Genomic DNA, 15247 nt, shown 5'->3' on the forward strand with positions numbered 1-15247 from the left:
CTTTCATTTGACGTTCAAGCGATTGAGTTTGACATATCTCGGCCGCAAAATTACCCTCGTTTGCCCTCATACCATAGAACATCTTTTGACACTTTTTTACTTGAGAAATGTATGGGGACTAGCAGTCCATGAAATTGTATAAGGTCTATGTGTTGTCCACAATAACTTAAAAACTGTCAATTCTTAACCAAAGATAATCTTGGGCTGTCAAGTGAAGCGAATTATGAAGGTTATGTCCATTATATTGTCTAGGGTTATGTCCGTTCTGTACTAATGTACTAATTTTATTCTCCTTTTGTAATATTTTATCTGAATATTGTTTTCGCATTGAGTATAAACTGGTATCACTTTCATGATTAAAAACTAGTAACTATAATGAGTCATTTTGCAACTCTTCAGTGTCGAAAATGCAGAGCTGTATTGTACGAAAACGAATTCGTTTTCGATGGACATGGAGCAAAAATAAATAAAAATAGTGAATCAAACTGCAAAACAGCTCTTGACAGATTTTGTTTTCATGAAGAAAATCTTCCAAGTTGGATGCTTTCTGCTATTGAAACTTCCCAGTGGACTAAAGGAAAAATTAACTGCCCAAAATGTGGCATTAAAATAGGTTCATTTGATTTTGTATCAGGAAATAAATGTGAATGTGCTGAATATGTAATACCTCCAATTTATGTTATTAAAAGCAAAACAGATATATTATTGAAGTAATTAGGAAAAATTATAAAATGCAATTTTCTCATAAAAGATTTATTATTTTTGAAAAGTGTTTTCTTTTATACCCGGTCAAGTTCTTCTATAAATAGTCGGCATTTATTCTTAAGAACTCTTACAGCTTCAATAAAAATTACTTCAGGTCTCAGAGCTCCTGCAGATTCAATATTAACTGAAAAAAAAAGTTTAAAGCCTTTACACATATTTAAAATTTATAGGCTAGTACTAATGATTTAAAATTAATGCACTACTTTGGTATGTTTAAAGTCTAACCATAATTGCAAGTTGGTGGGTTAAATTTTATTAACAATTCAGTAATAGTAGCTTGTTTTAAAATTCTAATTAATGTATAAATAGTTAGTTTGTATTTAACTCACATATATAATGATCACGAACTCTACTCATAATAACTGCATCAGCTAGGTTTGGATATCTATATACATTCCTGCTGCATGTATCATATCTGGCATCTTTTACAAAGGCTGCTCTATTTCCATCTTCAGTTTTATGAATTTCTATGACACCAGGAGAAAAACATTTCTGCAGCAATTGAGCTTCATCATTTAAAACTGGCCGAGTTAAATAAATTTCTGGCAGCAATCTATAGAATGCTGTTGCTGAATTACAAAATAATTTTTAGCATCGTTTTTGTAAGTAAAGTAAATCATCATTGTAGTAAGCTTTTAAATATATTTTAATAAAGCTAAGCAAAGACCTTAAATTATAAAATAAATAAAATATTAATTTTTTACAGTAATAATAATAAACAATATTGAAACATTTACATTCTAGTTTATAAGCAATTTGAATGAATTACAGAAGTATGCTTGAAATAAACAAAAGTATTTAATATATTTGAATAAACATACCTACTGGAGAAAACTTTGCATGATCTTTACCAACACCCTTAACAGCCAACAATTTTAAGTCTATTTCATGCCCTGGCCTCATTTTACTTATTAATATATCATTTTCTACAGGTCCTACATCCTCAGCAGAGTAAATAGTATTTTGAGATCCCTTGGGAATCCATTTGATCATGCCAGAATATACTAATAATAAAGATTTTATAGTTTTTGTAAATATAAAATGAATATCAGCAATGTGACCAATACATACCATTGTGATTGTTATATAAATCTTCAAATCGAATAGAATCATTTTGGTTACTTGTCTTCTTGGTGCATTTAACTTTGAGCTCAAATTCTAAAGTATCACGTTCTGTTCCTTCATCAGATTCTTGAAAAAAAGTAGAGAAATCAATAATAAATAAATAATTAAATGCGAAAGTTTTATATAAAACGTATTTCTCATATTTTATATTAGGCATTTCAGTTTTTATCTGAATATTTATCCATACATATATACTATATACTAATACAACATATTTAAATAATAATAAGTTAATTGTGTTCATAACATTGTTTTTTTCTACTTATAGTTTTGTTTTAAATTTTGTTTATTTTAAAAGTTTTATTATTTATACACAATAATTGTTGTTTGTTATTGTTTATTAAAACTATTTTTAAGTATTCACATCAAAGATGAATAAAATCATGACTCAACATTAATTCAACGCAAAAAGTATGCTCATTAAAAACAATATAATGTAAAATTAATTTATGTGATTGTAAATCTGTAAAAAACCCACTTAGCTAGCGAAACTAATTGGTATTAGAGAAGTAAAAAGTATAAAAATTATATGTAGAGTTTCATTTTAAATTTATGGAAACTCCATTATATATATATAGCGAACATTATAATTTAGAAGTAGGATTTTAATAAGCCTAAAATACCTTCTGATTTATATTCAAATAGTCTAGGATCTGCTCTTAAAGGAATAAGACCTAAACGATGAGCCAATACTTCATCTTGTATTATAGATGTATTATTATATATATAAACTTTTTTCTATAGCCATGGTTGGCACTTCACTTAACATTAATCTTCGAAAAGCATTAGCAATAGCTGGTCTCACTCCGATCATATCAAATTCCATTTCCAATGCTTCCATTCGAACGATGACAATTTTTAAATCAGATTTAAATTTTTTAAAACTCCATTGTTCATCATCAAATCCATAATCATTTGCTGCTTGCTAAAACGTATAGATGTTACAAAAGTGTTAACACTTTTCCTTGATTGGTTTAACTTACTTTTAACTTATGTTCTTCTAAAAAGCTCCTTGGCTTTTGATCAACATTCATGATGTTTTTAATTATGATATGTAGATACCCCTATATTGTCTTAAGTCTTTAGCACTTGATATTGAAATATCAAAGGCTTGTTAATTGACGACTTATTGATTGTAAAAGAAAATTAGTTGCATGTTGCATTAAATATCTGAAAGAGGTTATGGAGGTTATTAAAATACGTTTATCGCTTTTATCTATCTTTACAACCAGTTTATATTTCTTTTATCTGGGATTGCAACCATGCCCAATCCCTTTGTTTATTTATCTATGCCAAATCTGACAAAAAGAGCCATAAACTTTGCCTGGCAACACTCTTAGGGCCTCTTAGGGTGACAGCACCATATATATTATTATACTACATTATACTATATACTACATTATACTTGTTTATCCATGGGGAGTTATCTTCGAACAAATGCGCGTTGCACTGTTTTGGTCCTGAGTAGTTTCAATTTTTAAAAACAGATGGCTCATGTGCACTCAATTTCAACTACAAATTGTTCGTGGTTCATGCAAGTGGCTGTCAAGTATTTGATCGCTGTATGGCTGTACGAATAACCTAACTTTTTGAACTCGTGTTGTTTCTAATTAATTAATTTTGTTTAAGTGAACATTTGTGAAATTTAATATGGCAAAGTGTTTTTATAGTACCCAAAAAAGTGTCAAGTGCGGGTTAAAATATTTAGCTATTCCAATACAAGTTTCCGCAAAGGTATTTTTTAATAATAATTGCAGCAATAATTATATATAATCAAGATATGTCAACATGTTATTATATTCAATAGGTGTCTTGGGGGTACCTGCAAATTGCTGCAAAATGCACGAACAAAGCGCAGGAGTACTTTTGACAACTAAGGAATGCAATATGTAATGACAAGAAGGATTCATAAACAATGCAATAATTTAAGGAATAAGTCGTACAAAAAGTCTCCAAAGGTCTACTATTTTTGGAGACAAATATTTATTTTGCCATGTCCTCAAACATTGAGAAAGTTGCATTCAGAGATACAAGTGTATAGCGGTATTTATGAGTGTCTATTTAAAACATTAGGTTCAGCTATTTCTTTTAAAAAGTATTTGTAGCAGATACTGTGTTTTGATGTTTGATGAAATACCATTATCTCGGAATTGTTATATGATTGGATTGGATCTCATATTGTTGAAGTTGCAAAACAGTTATTCAGCTAGTATGGTTTAAATGTTCATCAACGTAAGTTCATTGTTATATTTAATAAGATTATCTATTACATTAGCAATGTAAACACTTATAAAGAGAGTCTATACCATACATAATATTTTAATGTATTTTGATTGAAGATTAGGTTATAATATTCTTCAAATAAAACTTGTGTAACATCCCAATATAATGTTTAAATTCAAGATATATTTGTTACCGACCTTAAGAATCAAAAATATTGCTTTTATCTTTTGATTCATAAACAATTGTATGTGCATAAAACATATTCTGTTCATTGTAAACACTTTGTTGATCTTTTATGGCAATTTCAATGATAATGTTTTCATGATGGAACATGGCTAAATGTAATGTTATAAAACACTCGTACAGAAACTATTCAAAGGTTTTGTTAAATGCAACTTTACTATTAATTCATTAGATAGCGAAATAACTATTACATGCAGAATTAATAAAGAACAATGTCTCGTAAATGAGTTTTAATCCTAGGAATTTGAATTTCTCTCAATTTTGATATCAATATATATTTTATGTTTTTAGGACTTTTTGTTTGTGAAGTATTTGTACTTTTTAACAAATTATTTGTTTTTTTCTTAACCCTTTAAATTTTTGTATTTGTCATTCCTTCTAAATTTGTAATTTCATTGCGTGCTTCTGTGCTTGTAGTTTCTTCTTAGTTTTTAAGATTTTAATATATTAATATTAGTCATTAAGTAATTAATATTAGTCAGTTATTTGTGCTTAGTTTAGTTAAATACTTCTGTGATTTTCTTCACTTAGATATTTAGTTTTTGAAATATTATTTAAGCATAATTGTGAAATTATAATACTTTTATAATTATGTATAATAATTATTATATTTTCAAACATTCCATAACTGTAATTATAATTGTTAATATAAACATAATTTTAATTGTTCTTTAAACATATGTAATATCTTTGAAAATATATATTTTGTATTTCGTATGATTTGTTCTTATTTCCAATATTAAAAATTATTCAGGTTTTTGGGGCTGTATACGATACGTACAAATTAAGAAGTAGAACCAGGGGTATTAAAATCATAGATAAGTAAACATAACTAGATCGCTATCTGAGGCCATTTGACATTACCGCCATTTTAATATTTTTAGCGATCTAAAGGAGGCAGCACTTGTTCAGTATATAAATCAACCGCTGGTATTATTCCTAGATATGGTTCGCATACGTAATTCAAAATAAGAAAACCTAAATAATTTCTTATATTGGAAATGAGAAAAAAAATATACGAAGTACAAAATATATTTTCAAATATATCACAAACATTTTTACATAACAATTAAATTTTTTATAAATGTAATAATCAATATATACACAATAATAAGTATTATAATTTTACATTTATAAATAACTAAAAAAAGTATTCACAATGGTATGATAAATTTACAAGGAACGATCAATATGATTTACTTAATGATCAATAATATATAACAGAGATTGTGTAGTTCGGAATAACAAATTCAGAAGGAATCACAAATAATGCAAAAATTTAAAAAGTTAAAAAGTACAAATACTTCATAAACAAAAAATCATAAGAACATAATATAATAATATTATAAATAATATTTATATATATATAAATATATTGATATCAAAATTGAGAGTAAACTGAATTCCTATGATTAAAATTCATTTTCGAGACATTCTTCTTTATTAACTCTGCATTTAATAGTTATTTTGCTATCTAATCAATCATTAATAAAGCTGCATTTGACGAAATCTTTGAATAGATTTTATATGAATGTTTTTTTAAACATTACATTCAACCGTGTCATGATCATGATGAAAACGTTATCATCAAAATTGCCATAAAAGATCAAAAAGTATCAACATTGTGTTTACTATGAACAGAAAAAAGTTTTATGCACGTGCAATTGTTCATCTACATCAACAATAAGAGATTTTAAATCAGAACTATTAACCCCACCTTCAGAAAAGTAAAAAGCAACTGGGTGCTTCCAACGATTCTTCACTCCTTTAATCATGAAAACAAGTGCATGATCCGGAAATAAACATTTCTGCCATTTGCTAACTCTACAAAACCAACAATGTGATCCTTTTTACGATCATATGACAATTCTGAAGATAGTGATATTTCATCAAACATCAAAACACAGTATTTGCTACTCTCATACTTTTTATGAGAAATAGCTGAACTTAATTAAAAAGACACTCATTTATACCGCTATACAAAGGTATCTCTGAAAGCAACTTTCTCAATGTTTGAGGAGATGGCAAAATAAATATTTGTCTCCAAAAGTAGTAAGCCTTTGGAGACTTTTTATACAAACTTAAAGCAAGAATTTTGTCCTCGTCTGTGAATTTTCTTCCTTTCGGTCTTTTAGTATGCTCTCTTAATTGAGACAATATAAAATTTCTTGCCCTTACATTTAGTGTTTCCGGAATATTTGAAAACTTTTCAGAACATTGTATACTTTGTTGCAATTTATCCCTTAAATTATTACATTGTTTGTTAATTCTTCTTATCTCCCAGAACAAAATTTTGGATGTATCATACATTTTACACCTCCTGGTGTAAAGCAACGAAAAGAGTTAAAGCACTTCTACGTTTAATCAGTGAATACTGAAGCAATTTGCAGTTACCTCCTAGGACATCTATTAAATATAATAACATGTTGTAATATCACAATTGATTAATTAATTATTATTGCTGTAATTAATATAAAAAAATACCTTTCCGGAAAACTGGTGTCAGAATAGGTGACTGTTTTAACCCGCACTTACAATCTTAGGGGTACTGCAAAAATCTTTTCTGAGGTTTTTAGGTCTCCATCTCCTAACTGAAAATATAAGATTAATTTGTCAGTAATTTTCTGCAAAAAGTATGTGTTCCATAAGTAAGTTCCATAATGCTCAAAGAAGCTAACAAAGGAAGCATATTAATGTATAAATTATTAAAAAAAAGGTTAAGTGAGCAACAATATCATGTAAAATTAATGTCTAAACAACTTGTATTTATCTACCTGAGATGGGATTAATATTCTTTGACAATCGGTATGTCTATGCTTTCACATTACATTTGTGAATCGACACACCAAGTTCTAAAATAATATAAGTTTTTTAAAATCTAACTATCAAATACATATATAAATTTTATTATTATTCTTACGGAATCTATGTTTATCCAGGAGACAATTCTCTTCTAGGTAAGGATTCCCAACAAATCGGTAGGGCATTAATTTTCAAATTTGTCTTCGAACTTTTTGGCAAATTTTCAACCTTACAAACATTTGTAAAGTGCGCATCACAGACATAACAACGTTTGCCACAATATAATGGAGTTAAATCGTCCATTAAAGGATTATTCGTCCTCTGCACCCAAATTGAAAACATCTAAAACATTTTCATTATATTTTTATTATACAAATTTATTATATAAACACAATACATCATTATATACATACCTGATCATTAGATGCCGGAAAGACATGCAACTTTATATTATTTCTGGAGTTACCACAATTTGGTTTACTGCACTTTGCCATATTAATTTGATAATAATTCCTTGAACACAATTAATTATAAACAAAATACTTCACAACGTAAATAAATGCTTCACTACGGCTTCACCGGCTTCACTATATAAGAAGGTAAAATGGCGATTAATTTCCGCTCAGCCATCTATTTTCTTTTCGATTAATGAGATTGAAACAAGTAGCGACATTTTTTTTCGCTAAAAATATTAATCCTCGCCAAAACAGTGTAACGAGCATTTGTTCGGAGATAACTCCCATGATAAAAATATTATACATGTGCTGCCATCTATTTTAAAAAATTTGTATTTCAATCGAGGTAACGTCAAACCGCCAGACATAGCGATCTATTATACTTGTTTATTATGTGTATCTATGGACAGCACATTGCAGTGTGCAAACATGTTGGTACTCTCAATATTTAAAGTGCCTAACTTCACATACTACATTTTGTACAAAATATTTGAAAAAAAAAACTACATTTATATATGTGCACTATGTAACAGAACTGTCAAAAAATAGTTATATATTTTTTTAAATTGATAAATTTCATAAAAAAGATGTCTATTAAACAAAGTGCTGAAAAAGCATTGTCGATGCTTAGGAATTTACCTCGAGTGTCTTTAGCAAATTTAAGAGATAATCCTGGAACCAGAAGACAGGTTACCTTATTTAATTTCTTCCTTTCTATTCTATCATTTTTAATAATTAAATTCATATAATTTTCATTTAGAAACGACGTGGTCGCGCTCAACACGGTGGTGACAAGCATGGAGCAGGAAATAAAGGTTCCGGCCAGCACCAGAATTACATGAGATTAGGTTATGAAACTGGAAACAATCCATTCTATTTGAGAGTATCACAGGAACCATACTATCGGGGACACCAGTAATATATGACATTATCTTAATTACGTTAGAAATATAGTGATCAACTGTTTATCATGCTATAAAGTCTGACTTCAACTTCCATTGAAATCAAATGGTGTTATGAAGGCAGGAATCGAGAAGAAATTACATTATTTCTTATGATACATTACATTCTTATCACAACTATTCTTGTGATATATGTACATGCTACAATAACATAATTTTTATTACTTTCAACTTCAAGTAAATATTTTCCTAGAATATTTAAAAAAATATATTCTTGTTGTTAATTATTTGATAAAAGATAACAGCTCATCATTTTAATATAGTTTTTAACATGCCTTTATATACATTAATTCTTGTATTTTCAGTCTTCGCCGGCAATATCCTCCTCTCTCGCTGCTGCAACTACAAACGATGATTGATACAAATCGTATAGACACAAGTAAACCCATTGACTTAGCTGCATTAATTAGAACAGGATTATATCATATTGCTCCTTCTGATAATCATTTTGGAGTAAATTTAACTGATGAAGGTGCTGATCTATTTAAATGTAAAATAAATATTGAAGTGCAGTGGGCTACTGAAAATGTCATTGCTGCAATCGAGCGTAATGGAGGTGTGATCACAACTGCTTATTTTGATCCCCATTGCTTATATTCTATAATGAACCCTGAAAAGTTTTTCAAGAAAGGTGTTCCAATACCTAAAAGAATGCTGCCACCTCAGAATGCAATAGATTTCTATACATCTGCCAAAAATCGTGGTTACTTGGCAGATCCTGATGAAATAAGTAAAGAGAGGTTAGTGTTAGCCCAAAAGTATGGATATACTCTTCCAAAAATAGAAGATGATCCTGAATATGAAATGTTGACTATGAGAAAAGATCCTAGACAGATTTTCTTTGGGTTGCATCCTGGTTGGGTGATAAATTTACAAGATAAATGTATCTTAAAACCTAAAGATGAATATTTGGAAGAATATTATAAATCTTAAACTTGTAATGTGGATAGTTAGTAATATATTATAGTTAATTACTTTAGTTACAATGTTGTTTACCAAATACTAATTTATTTTCCCTTCTTCACTTTCTTTTCTTTAACAGGTTTCTCAATAATTTTAACTAAATTTTCTAATTCTGCAATTCTTGCATTCTCGAGTTCTTTCCATTTATCATAATCTTCATTATAAAATATTCTATCTGTGCAAATGATGATAATTTCGTAGAATTCCAAAAAATTGATTTCATAATCGATATTCACAATTTCATCCTTGCAGATAATAGTTGGGCAAATTTCTGCACAGCAAATTAAAAGATCTTTCATATTCAAATCTTTTAGCAATTTTAAGTCAATCAGATCCAAGTTGCATAAAGGACCTTGATCTGTACTTTCTACACTGTTTTCCAAAATTGAATCAGGAGGTTCTGGAAAGATAGTGTCACTAATAATGATGGTTTGTGATGGAAAAATGAATATATATATATATATATACATTATTTTAGTAAGTTATATAACTTACTAGGATAGTAAATAACATCATCTCCCAAAATTCCTTGATAACCGAATTGGACTTGTTCATAACTTATTTCTATTGATTCTTCTTCAATGCCTTGTTTCTGAATCGTGTAAATTAGATTTCTTATTGTCAGGGGTTCTCCAAGTCTTTTATACATAGAATACATAGTGTGCAATGGAACTCTGTTTCGAAATTCCGACAAAGCATATCCTAAAAATAAATGAAGCGTTAGGAGATCAAAAAGTTCTATGAGGTATCCCTTTGAATATGTGAAGTACCTATCATATGAAACTTTTAATTTGTGAAAAACATTGATATGAACGAATTATAAACTAGTGGGTGCATGGCATCGTGTCTTAAGGCAAATTGCTGGAACTTTCCATACCGTAATTGAAAATCTTGGTACAGAACTCAAAAAAATTTACAAAAATGTGTACACATTACTAAAATCTCTATAAAATATCTGATAATTTGATGTACATATGTCCAATAAACATTTTTGACCACAAAATGACATTTTTTTAACTTATTTTTATTGAGAGTCCATAACCGCTGGACCTGCCTTCCCAAAAATTCAATTGTTTGTTCATTTTGTCAATACAAGTAAAATGTTTTTTGAATTATTAAAATCTGTTCTCTTAAAAACTGAGTCACCATTTTTGGCACTTTTTGCCCCGTATCTTCGGAAGGGCTATATCTGCCTTCGCCAGAAACTAATCAGCACGTCTCCTTATCAATACGAATCGAATGTTTTTTAAATTATTCAAATTGGTTGATCGGTGTTCCCGAAATCGTCGTCAAAAATTTGTATCCGCACTTACACACACACAGACATGCATCCATTTTTTCTAAGGTATGCCAAAATATTCAGAAACTTTTGAAACAAAGATAAATAAAAATTTTCATTTTCGATTTTTTGCAATTACTATAACTTACCCTATGGGAAGTTAATAAGTGTTACGAGTGTGATAAGAATAGAATGTATTAAATACATTTAAAAAGATCTTATAATAACTAATAATTATATTAACATTATATTTATATTATTAATATGCCTAAGCAATTTTATAATACTATCCAAATGTAAGATAAATACCATTTCTATTTTCGATAGCCGGAGCTACATCATCCATTAGAAATGTATCGAAAGCAACTGCTAGAACTCCTTCCTTATAATTATGTATGTTCATATACTTTCCATACAAACACCAACTTGCTTCCAATAAGCAATGCAAGAATTGGAAGAATTGCAGTTTTTCAAATGGGTTATGATCAGAAAGTAAACAACTGGATACATTGATTGAGAGATCACGATCTAATTGAATAAGATTGATACCTAGAAAATAAGTATTTAAATCATTCACAATTATACTGGTAACTACATATAGTATCTAATAGCAAATTTTTAAGTTTGTACCTCTCCTCGAAAGCCCACAATCTCTAAACAGTTGCCATAAAAATAGTCTCACTAGAACTGGCTCCGAGTTTAGAGGTAATTTGTCATTTATCCCAAGAGAAGCATAGAAATTATAAACTTTGCGCAATAGATGCATATGATATATTATCATATTTCTCAAGTTGCATTCTTCAGACTCCCTCAAGGCCGATGTGCAAAATCTATCTGCACACGATGAAGCAATTGTTTCTAAGTTATCTTTGTTAAATTTAGCAGTTATTTCGGGCGACTTCTGTATACAATCTCCAATTTTTAAATTGAATATATTAGAATGGCTATCATAAAAAGGTGCAGTATGAAATGAGGTTGTGGGGCTATAATCCAGATTTACTATTCTGTTTGATTTAAATTTGCTTTGCTCTGGTGTGTTGTGCATTAAACGATTCAAGTGATATTCTAAGATGATATAATGGTCGGGCAAATGAAATGGCAAAGATCTGAAAAAAAAAATAATAATAAGTAGTGAAAAAGAATTTTATAAGAAAAATATAAATTTAAAAATATTTGTATATTGATTCGAATCAATACAGAAGAGTATACAAAAAATTAAACTTATTTGTATGAGAGATGTTGATTTCATGGATTATCACATAATATTCTTTAATTAAGATACAACACATCAAATTTGATTTTATGAAAATGTTGCAAAATACTACATAGAAAAGTGTTCTTTGTGTACGAATAAAATTTAATTAGAAATGAAAAATAAGAATGAAATTAAATTTTATTCGTTCACAGAAAGACACTTTTCTCATTATTTTAAATCATTTTCATAAAAACATTTATTTGAGCTTTATAAATATAAGTAGGGAGTATAAACAAAATATTCTGTGGTAATTTCAATAGATCATTAAAAAACATGATTCAATAATTTATAATTTTATATAAAAATTACCTTGGTTTGAATTCATTATCGGAATACGAGGTTCTATTATAAAGTAATTGCTTTTCAACTTCTTGAATCATAGCTCTTTCTATTCTGCAAATCAAAGTCAAAGTAATAAGAGGTTTACATTCGAATGTTTATGAATATATTAAATATATTTTATAACATAATTTGACAAACAATAAAATATAAATTTGTTTACTTACTTTGAATAATCTGAATGCAGTAGTTTCTTTGAAAGAGACTTTTTAGGTTTTTGATTTTGACCTTTTGCTTTACTTTTTGTCGAAGGAGAAGACTGTCTGGATTTCGTTTTTGAAGCTTGAAGTTAGATTTAGAAAAAACTTATATTAACCTGCATGCTATTTACATCACTTATAAGAAGCGCATATACCAATATATATATATATATATATATATATATATATATATATATATATATATATATACACACCTAAATCTGTTTTTACACCGTAGATTGGTTCCAGAAGAAGCCGTGTAAAAAAAAAACGTCTAAAAAAAGACATTGATCTTATACAAAAATGGGTGATTTGTTCCTAATCTCTAAAACCTATTAAAATTAGTGAAAAACAAGAATTTTTAAGAACAAGAATTTATGTTTATTTTATTAAATCAAATATATAATTCTGATACTATCGATGGTTTCAGACTTTTTTCTTTCATAAATACTTTTTTGTGATATGAACATACTTCGCAAAAATTAAATTTGACAAAAAAAATTTAAGTACATAAAATTTCAAATCGTGCTAAATGGAATAAAATCGTGTAAAAAAATAAAAAAAAATTCAATTTTCAAACCGTGTTATATCAAAACCGTGTACAAAAAGACCGTGTAAAAACAGACTTAGGTGTACATATATTATATATATTTACATTTTGTAATAACTTTCTTCTTCGAACGATTATCATTTTCAGATATATCTTCATTTACATTCTTAGATCCTTTGATCATTGCAGGACGATTTTTATAATATAATTGTTCTGATTTTATGATCAAACCATTTTTGCAAACAATGAGACCAGTTCCATGTTTGATATCATCATGCCAACTTCCGTCATAGAGACATCCATTATTCAAAGTTAACGTTCCTAAATATATATTATCTCAAATTTAATCAACTATGTCCAGATTTGTTGTAATAACTTAAATAATTTAATAATATTAAATACCAAATCCATGTCGAAGATTTTCTTTCCAATTACCATAGTAAAAATTTTGATTAAAGAAGCATATTTCAGGATATAAATAGGCTTCCCATATGTACTCGCCATAGCCATGCCTCAATCCATTTTTCCAATTTCCTATATATACCTAGATAATGAATATATAAAATATTTATTTGTCATGTTTATGAAACTAAGTATAATATTCTTTAAAATAATGAACATAATTAAAATTCTTACATCATTATTCTCCCAGACCATAGTTCCATTTCCATCTCTGATGCCGTTAATAAAATCTCCAGCATAAACTGAATTTGGATCATAATATCTTATCCCTTTGCCAGTGCGTACACTCTACAAATACAAGGTTGCTTTAGATATAATTAAATCAACAATATTTTCACAGTCAAGTACATTTTCAAATGTTCCCTCATACAATTGACTTCCTTGTTTCAAATTGCCTTTTCCTACTAGTTTACCTAGATTCCAAGTTCCCGACATATATATTCTTGGTAGATCTGGTTCAGCTGAAGGAAATCATATGCTGAGATAGAATATAGCAAAGAATTTAAATTTCATAAGTTAAACAATTAAGTCAACTTCAATTCATAAAAAAATTAATTAAAAATATATAATATTATATTACACACAACATATATCTTTAATAAAATATTTATTATAATAAACATATTTTATTAAAAATAAAGTAAACCACAAAACGTAATTAAAACGTTAATATAACGTCAAACATAAAGGTTACGTAACACCTAGAAGGCACACAGACGTTTCTATTTCCGCCTCAAAAACGTAACGGGCTATTATATAATTATTATAAGACAATGTCCTTCATTTTAAATTCGATTGATTGAGTTTTGTTTATTTACTTTTCTGTAAACATATAATATAAGTTACAGTGTTTATAATAATCTATTTGAAAATATTCAATTCCTCGAATATTTCATTACGGTACGGAAAGTTCCAGCAATTTACCTTAAGGCCATACACCACTAATTGAATCAAAAATTATCAAAAACGTTGAGAAAACACAATTAAGGTCAGGATGTTTTGCTTAAAAAAATATGTAAAAAAAGTAAAAAAAAGTATGTAAAAAAAAATATATCGAAGTTGATGATAAATATTTTGATCAATGTTTTAATTACGTATTCAGTCTTTGCGTCGATATTACTCTTAAATATACATTATAATAAACACAATAAATTGCACGTAATATAAACGAATATTTCAAGATTTGCAAAATTAAAAATTGTTTGATATAAAGAAAAATAAGCAGTATTTATAAAGATAGGCTCGAATTAAAACGTTTAAATCTTTTCTTATACCGTTTCCGATAAAATTTATATCAGAAGCAATTAATTACTTATAAAAAGGTTTACCAGGTGGTCCCACAAAAAATCCATTTCCGTGCCGAAAACCCTGGTAAACTTGACCTTCGTAATAGGACATATCAGACCAAGTGTACGATCCAAAGCCGTGTGGAAGATTGTCAAAAAATTCTCCCTAAAATAAATCTTAAGTCGCAATAATAAAATTACGCAATAGATGTATTCTATTTAAAATTACTTGATATATTGTTCCATTGCTCCATCTGTACAATCCTTTGCCTTCCATACCCTTTCTGGAAACTCGTCCAATATACATACCACCATTTTTGAAAGTGATCGTACAATCT

The 15247-nt window shown here is 28.2% G+C and overlaps 4 protein-coding genes across 4 annotated transcripts; 2 read left to right on the plus strand and 2 right to left on the minus strand.

The window, feature by feature from the left end:
* Positions 1-172: 172 nt before the first annotated feature.
* Positions 173-714, plus strand: LOC113388010 (E3 ubiquitin-protein ligase RNF180-like). The gene is made up of 2 exons (XM_026625417.1): positions 173-229; positions 400-714. Exons 1-2 carry the CDS (start codon positions 224-226, stop codon positions 712-714), a joined length of 321 nt encoding a protein of 106 aa, XP_026481202.1. The 5' UTR covers positions 173-223.
* A 57-nt stretch (positions 715-771) lies between these two features.
* On the minus strand, positions 772-3063 carry LOC113387870 (DNA-directed RNA polymerases I and III subunit RPAC1-like). Its single transcript, XM_026625258.1, is given in 7 exon segments — positions 772-889; positions 1095-1334; positions 1587-1769; positions 1837-1956; positions 2514-2625; positions 2627-2815; positions 2874-3063. Coding segments are annotated over 7 exon segments (1005 nt in total). The 5' UTR covers positions 2925-3063; the 3' UTR covers positions 772-779.
* A 5082-nt stretch (positions 3064-8145) lies between these two features.
* On the plus strand, positions 8146-9517 carry LOC113387849 (39S ribosomal protein L15, mitochondrial-like). The gene is made up of 3 exons (XM_026625231.1): positions 8146-8302; positions 8374-8528; positions 8881-9517. Exons 1-3 carry the CDS (start codon positions 8201-8203, stop codon positions 9506-9508), a joined length of 885 nt encoding a protein of 294 aa, XP_026481016.1. The 5' UTR covers positions 8146-8200; the 3' UTR covers positions 9509-9517.
* Positions 9518-13252: 3735 nt separating this feature from the next.
* On the minus strand, positions 13253-15021 carry LOC113388128 (radial spoke head 10 homolog B-like). Its single transcript, XM_026625532.1, has 5 exons — positions 14952-15021; positions 13972-14084; positions 13798-13911; positions 13597-13705; positions 13253-13482 (listed from the first exon to the last, which is right to left on the minus strand). The coding sequence occupies exons 1-5, from the start codon at positions 15019-15021 to the stop codon at positions 13253-13255; spliced, it is 636 nt and encodes a 211-aa protein (XP_026481317.1).
* Positions 15022-15247: the final 226 nt, after the last annotated feature.

The sequence above is a fragment of the Ctenocephalides felis genome, unplaced genomic scaffold (assembly GCF_003426905.1).
Source record: "Ctenocephalides felis isolate EL2017-DRISC unplaced genomic scaffold, ASM342690v1 CF-g0.4_SCAFFOLD_03572, whole genome shotgun sequence".
In the NCBI taxonomy this organism is placed as follows: domain Eukaryota; kingdom Metazoa; phylum Arthropoda; class Insecta; order Siphonaptera; family Pulicidae; genus Ctenocephalides; species Ctenocephalides felis.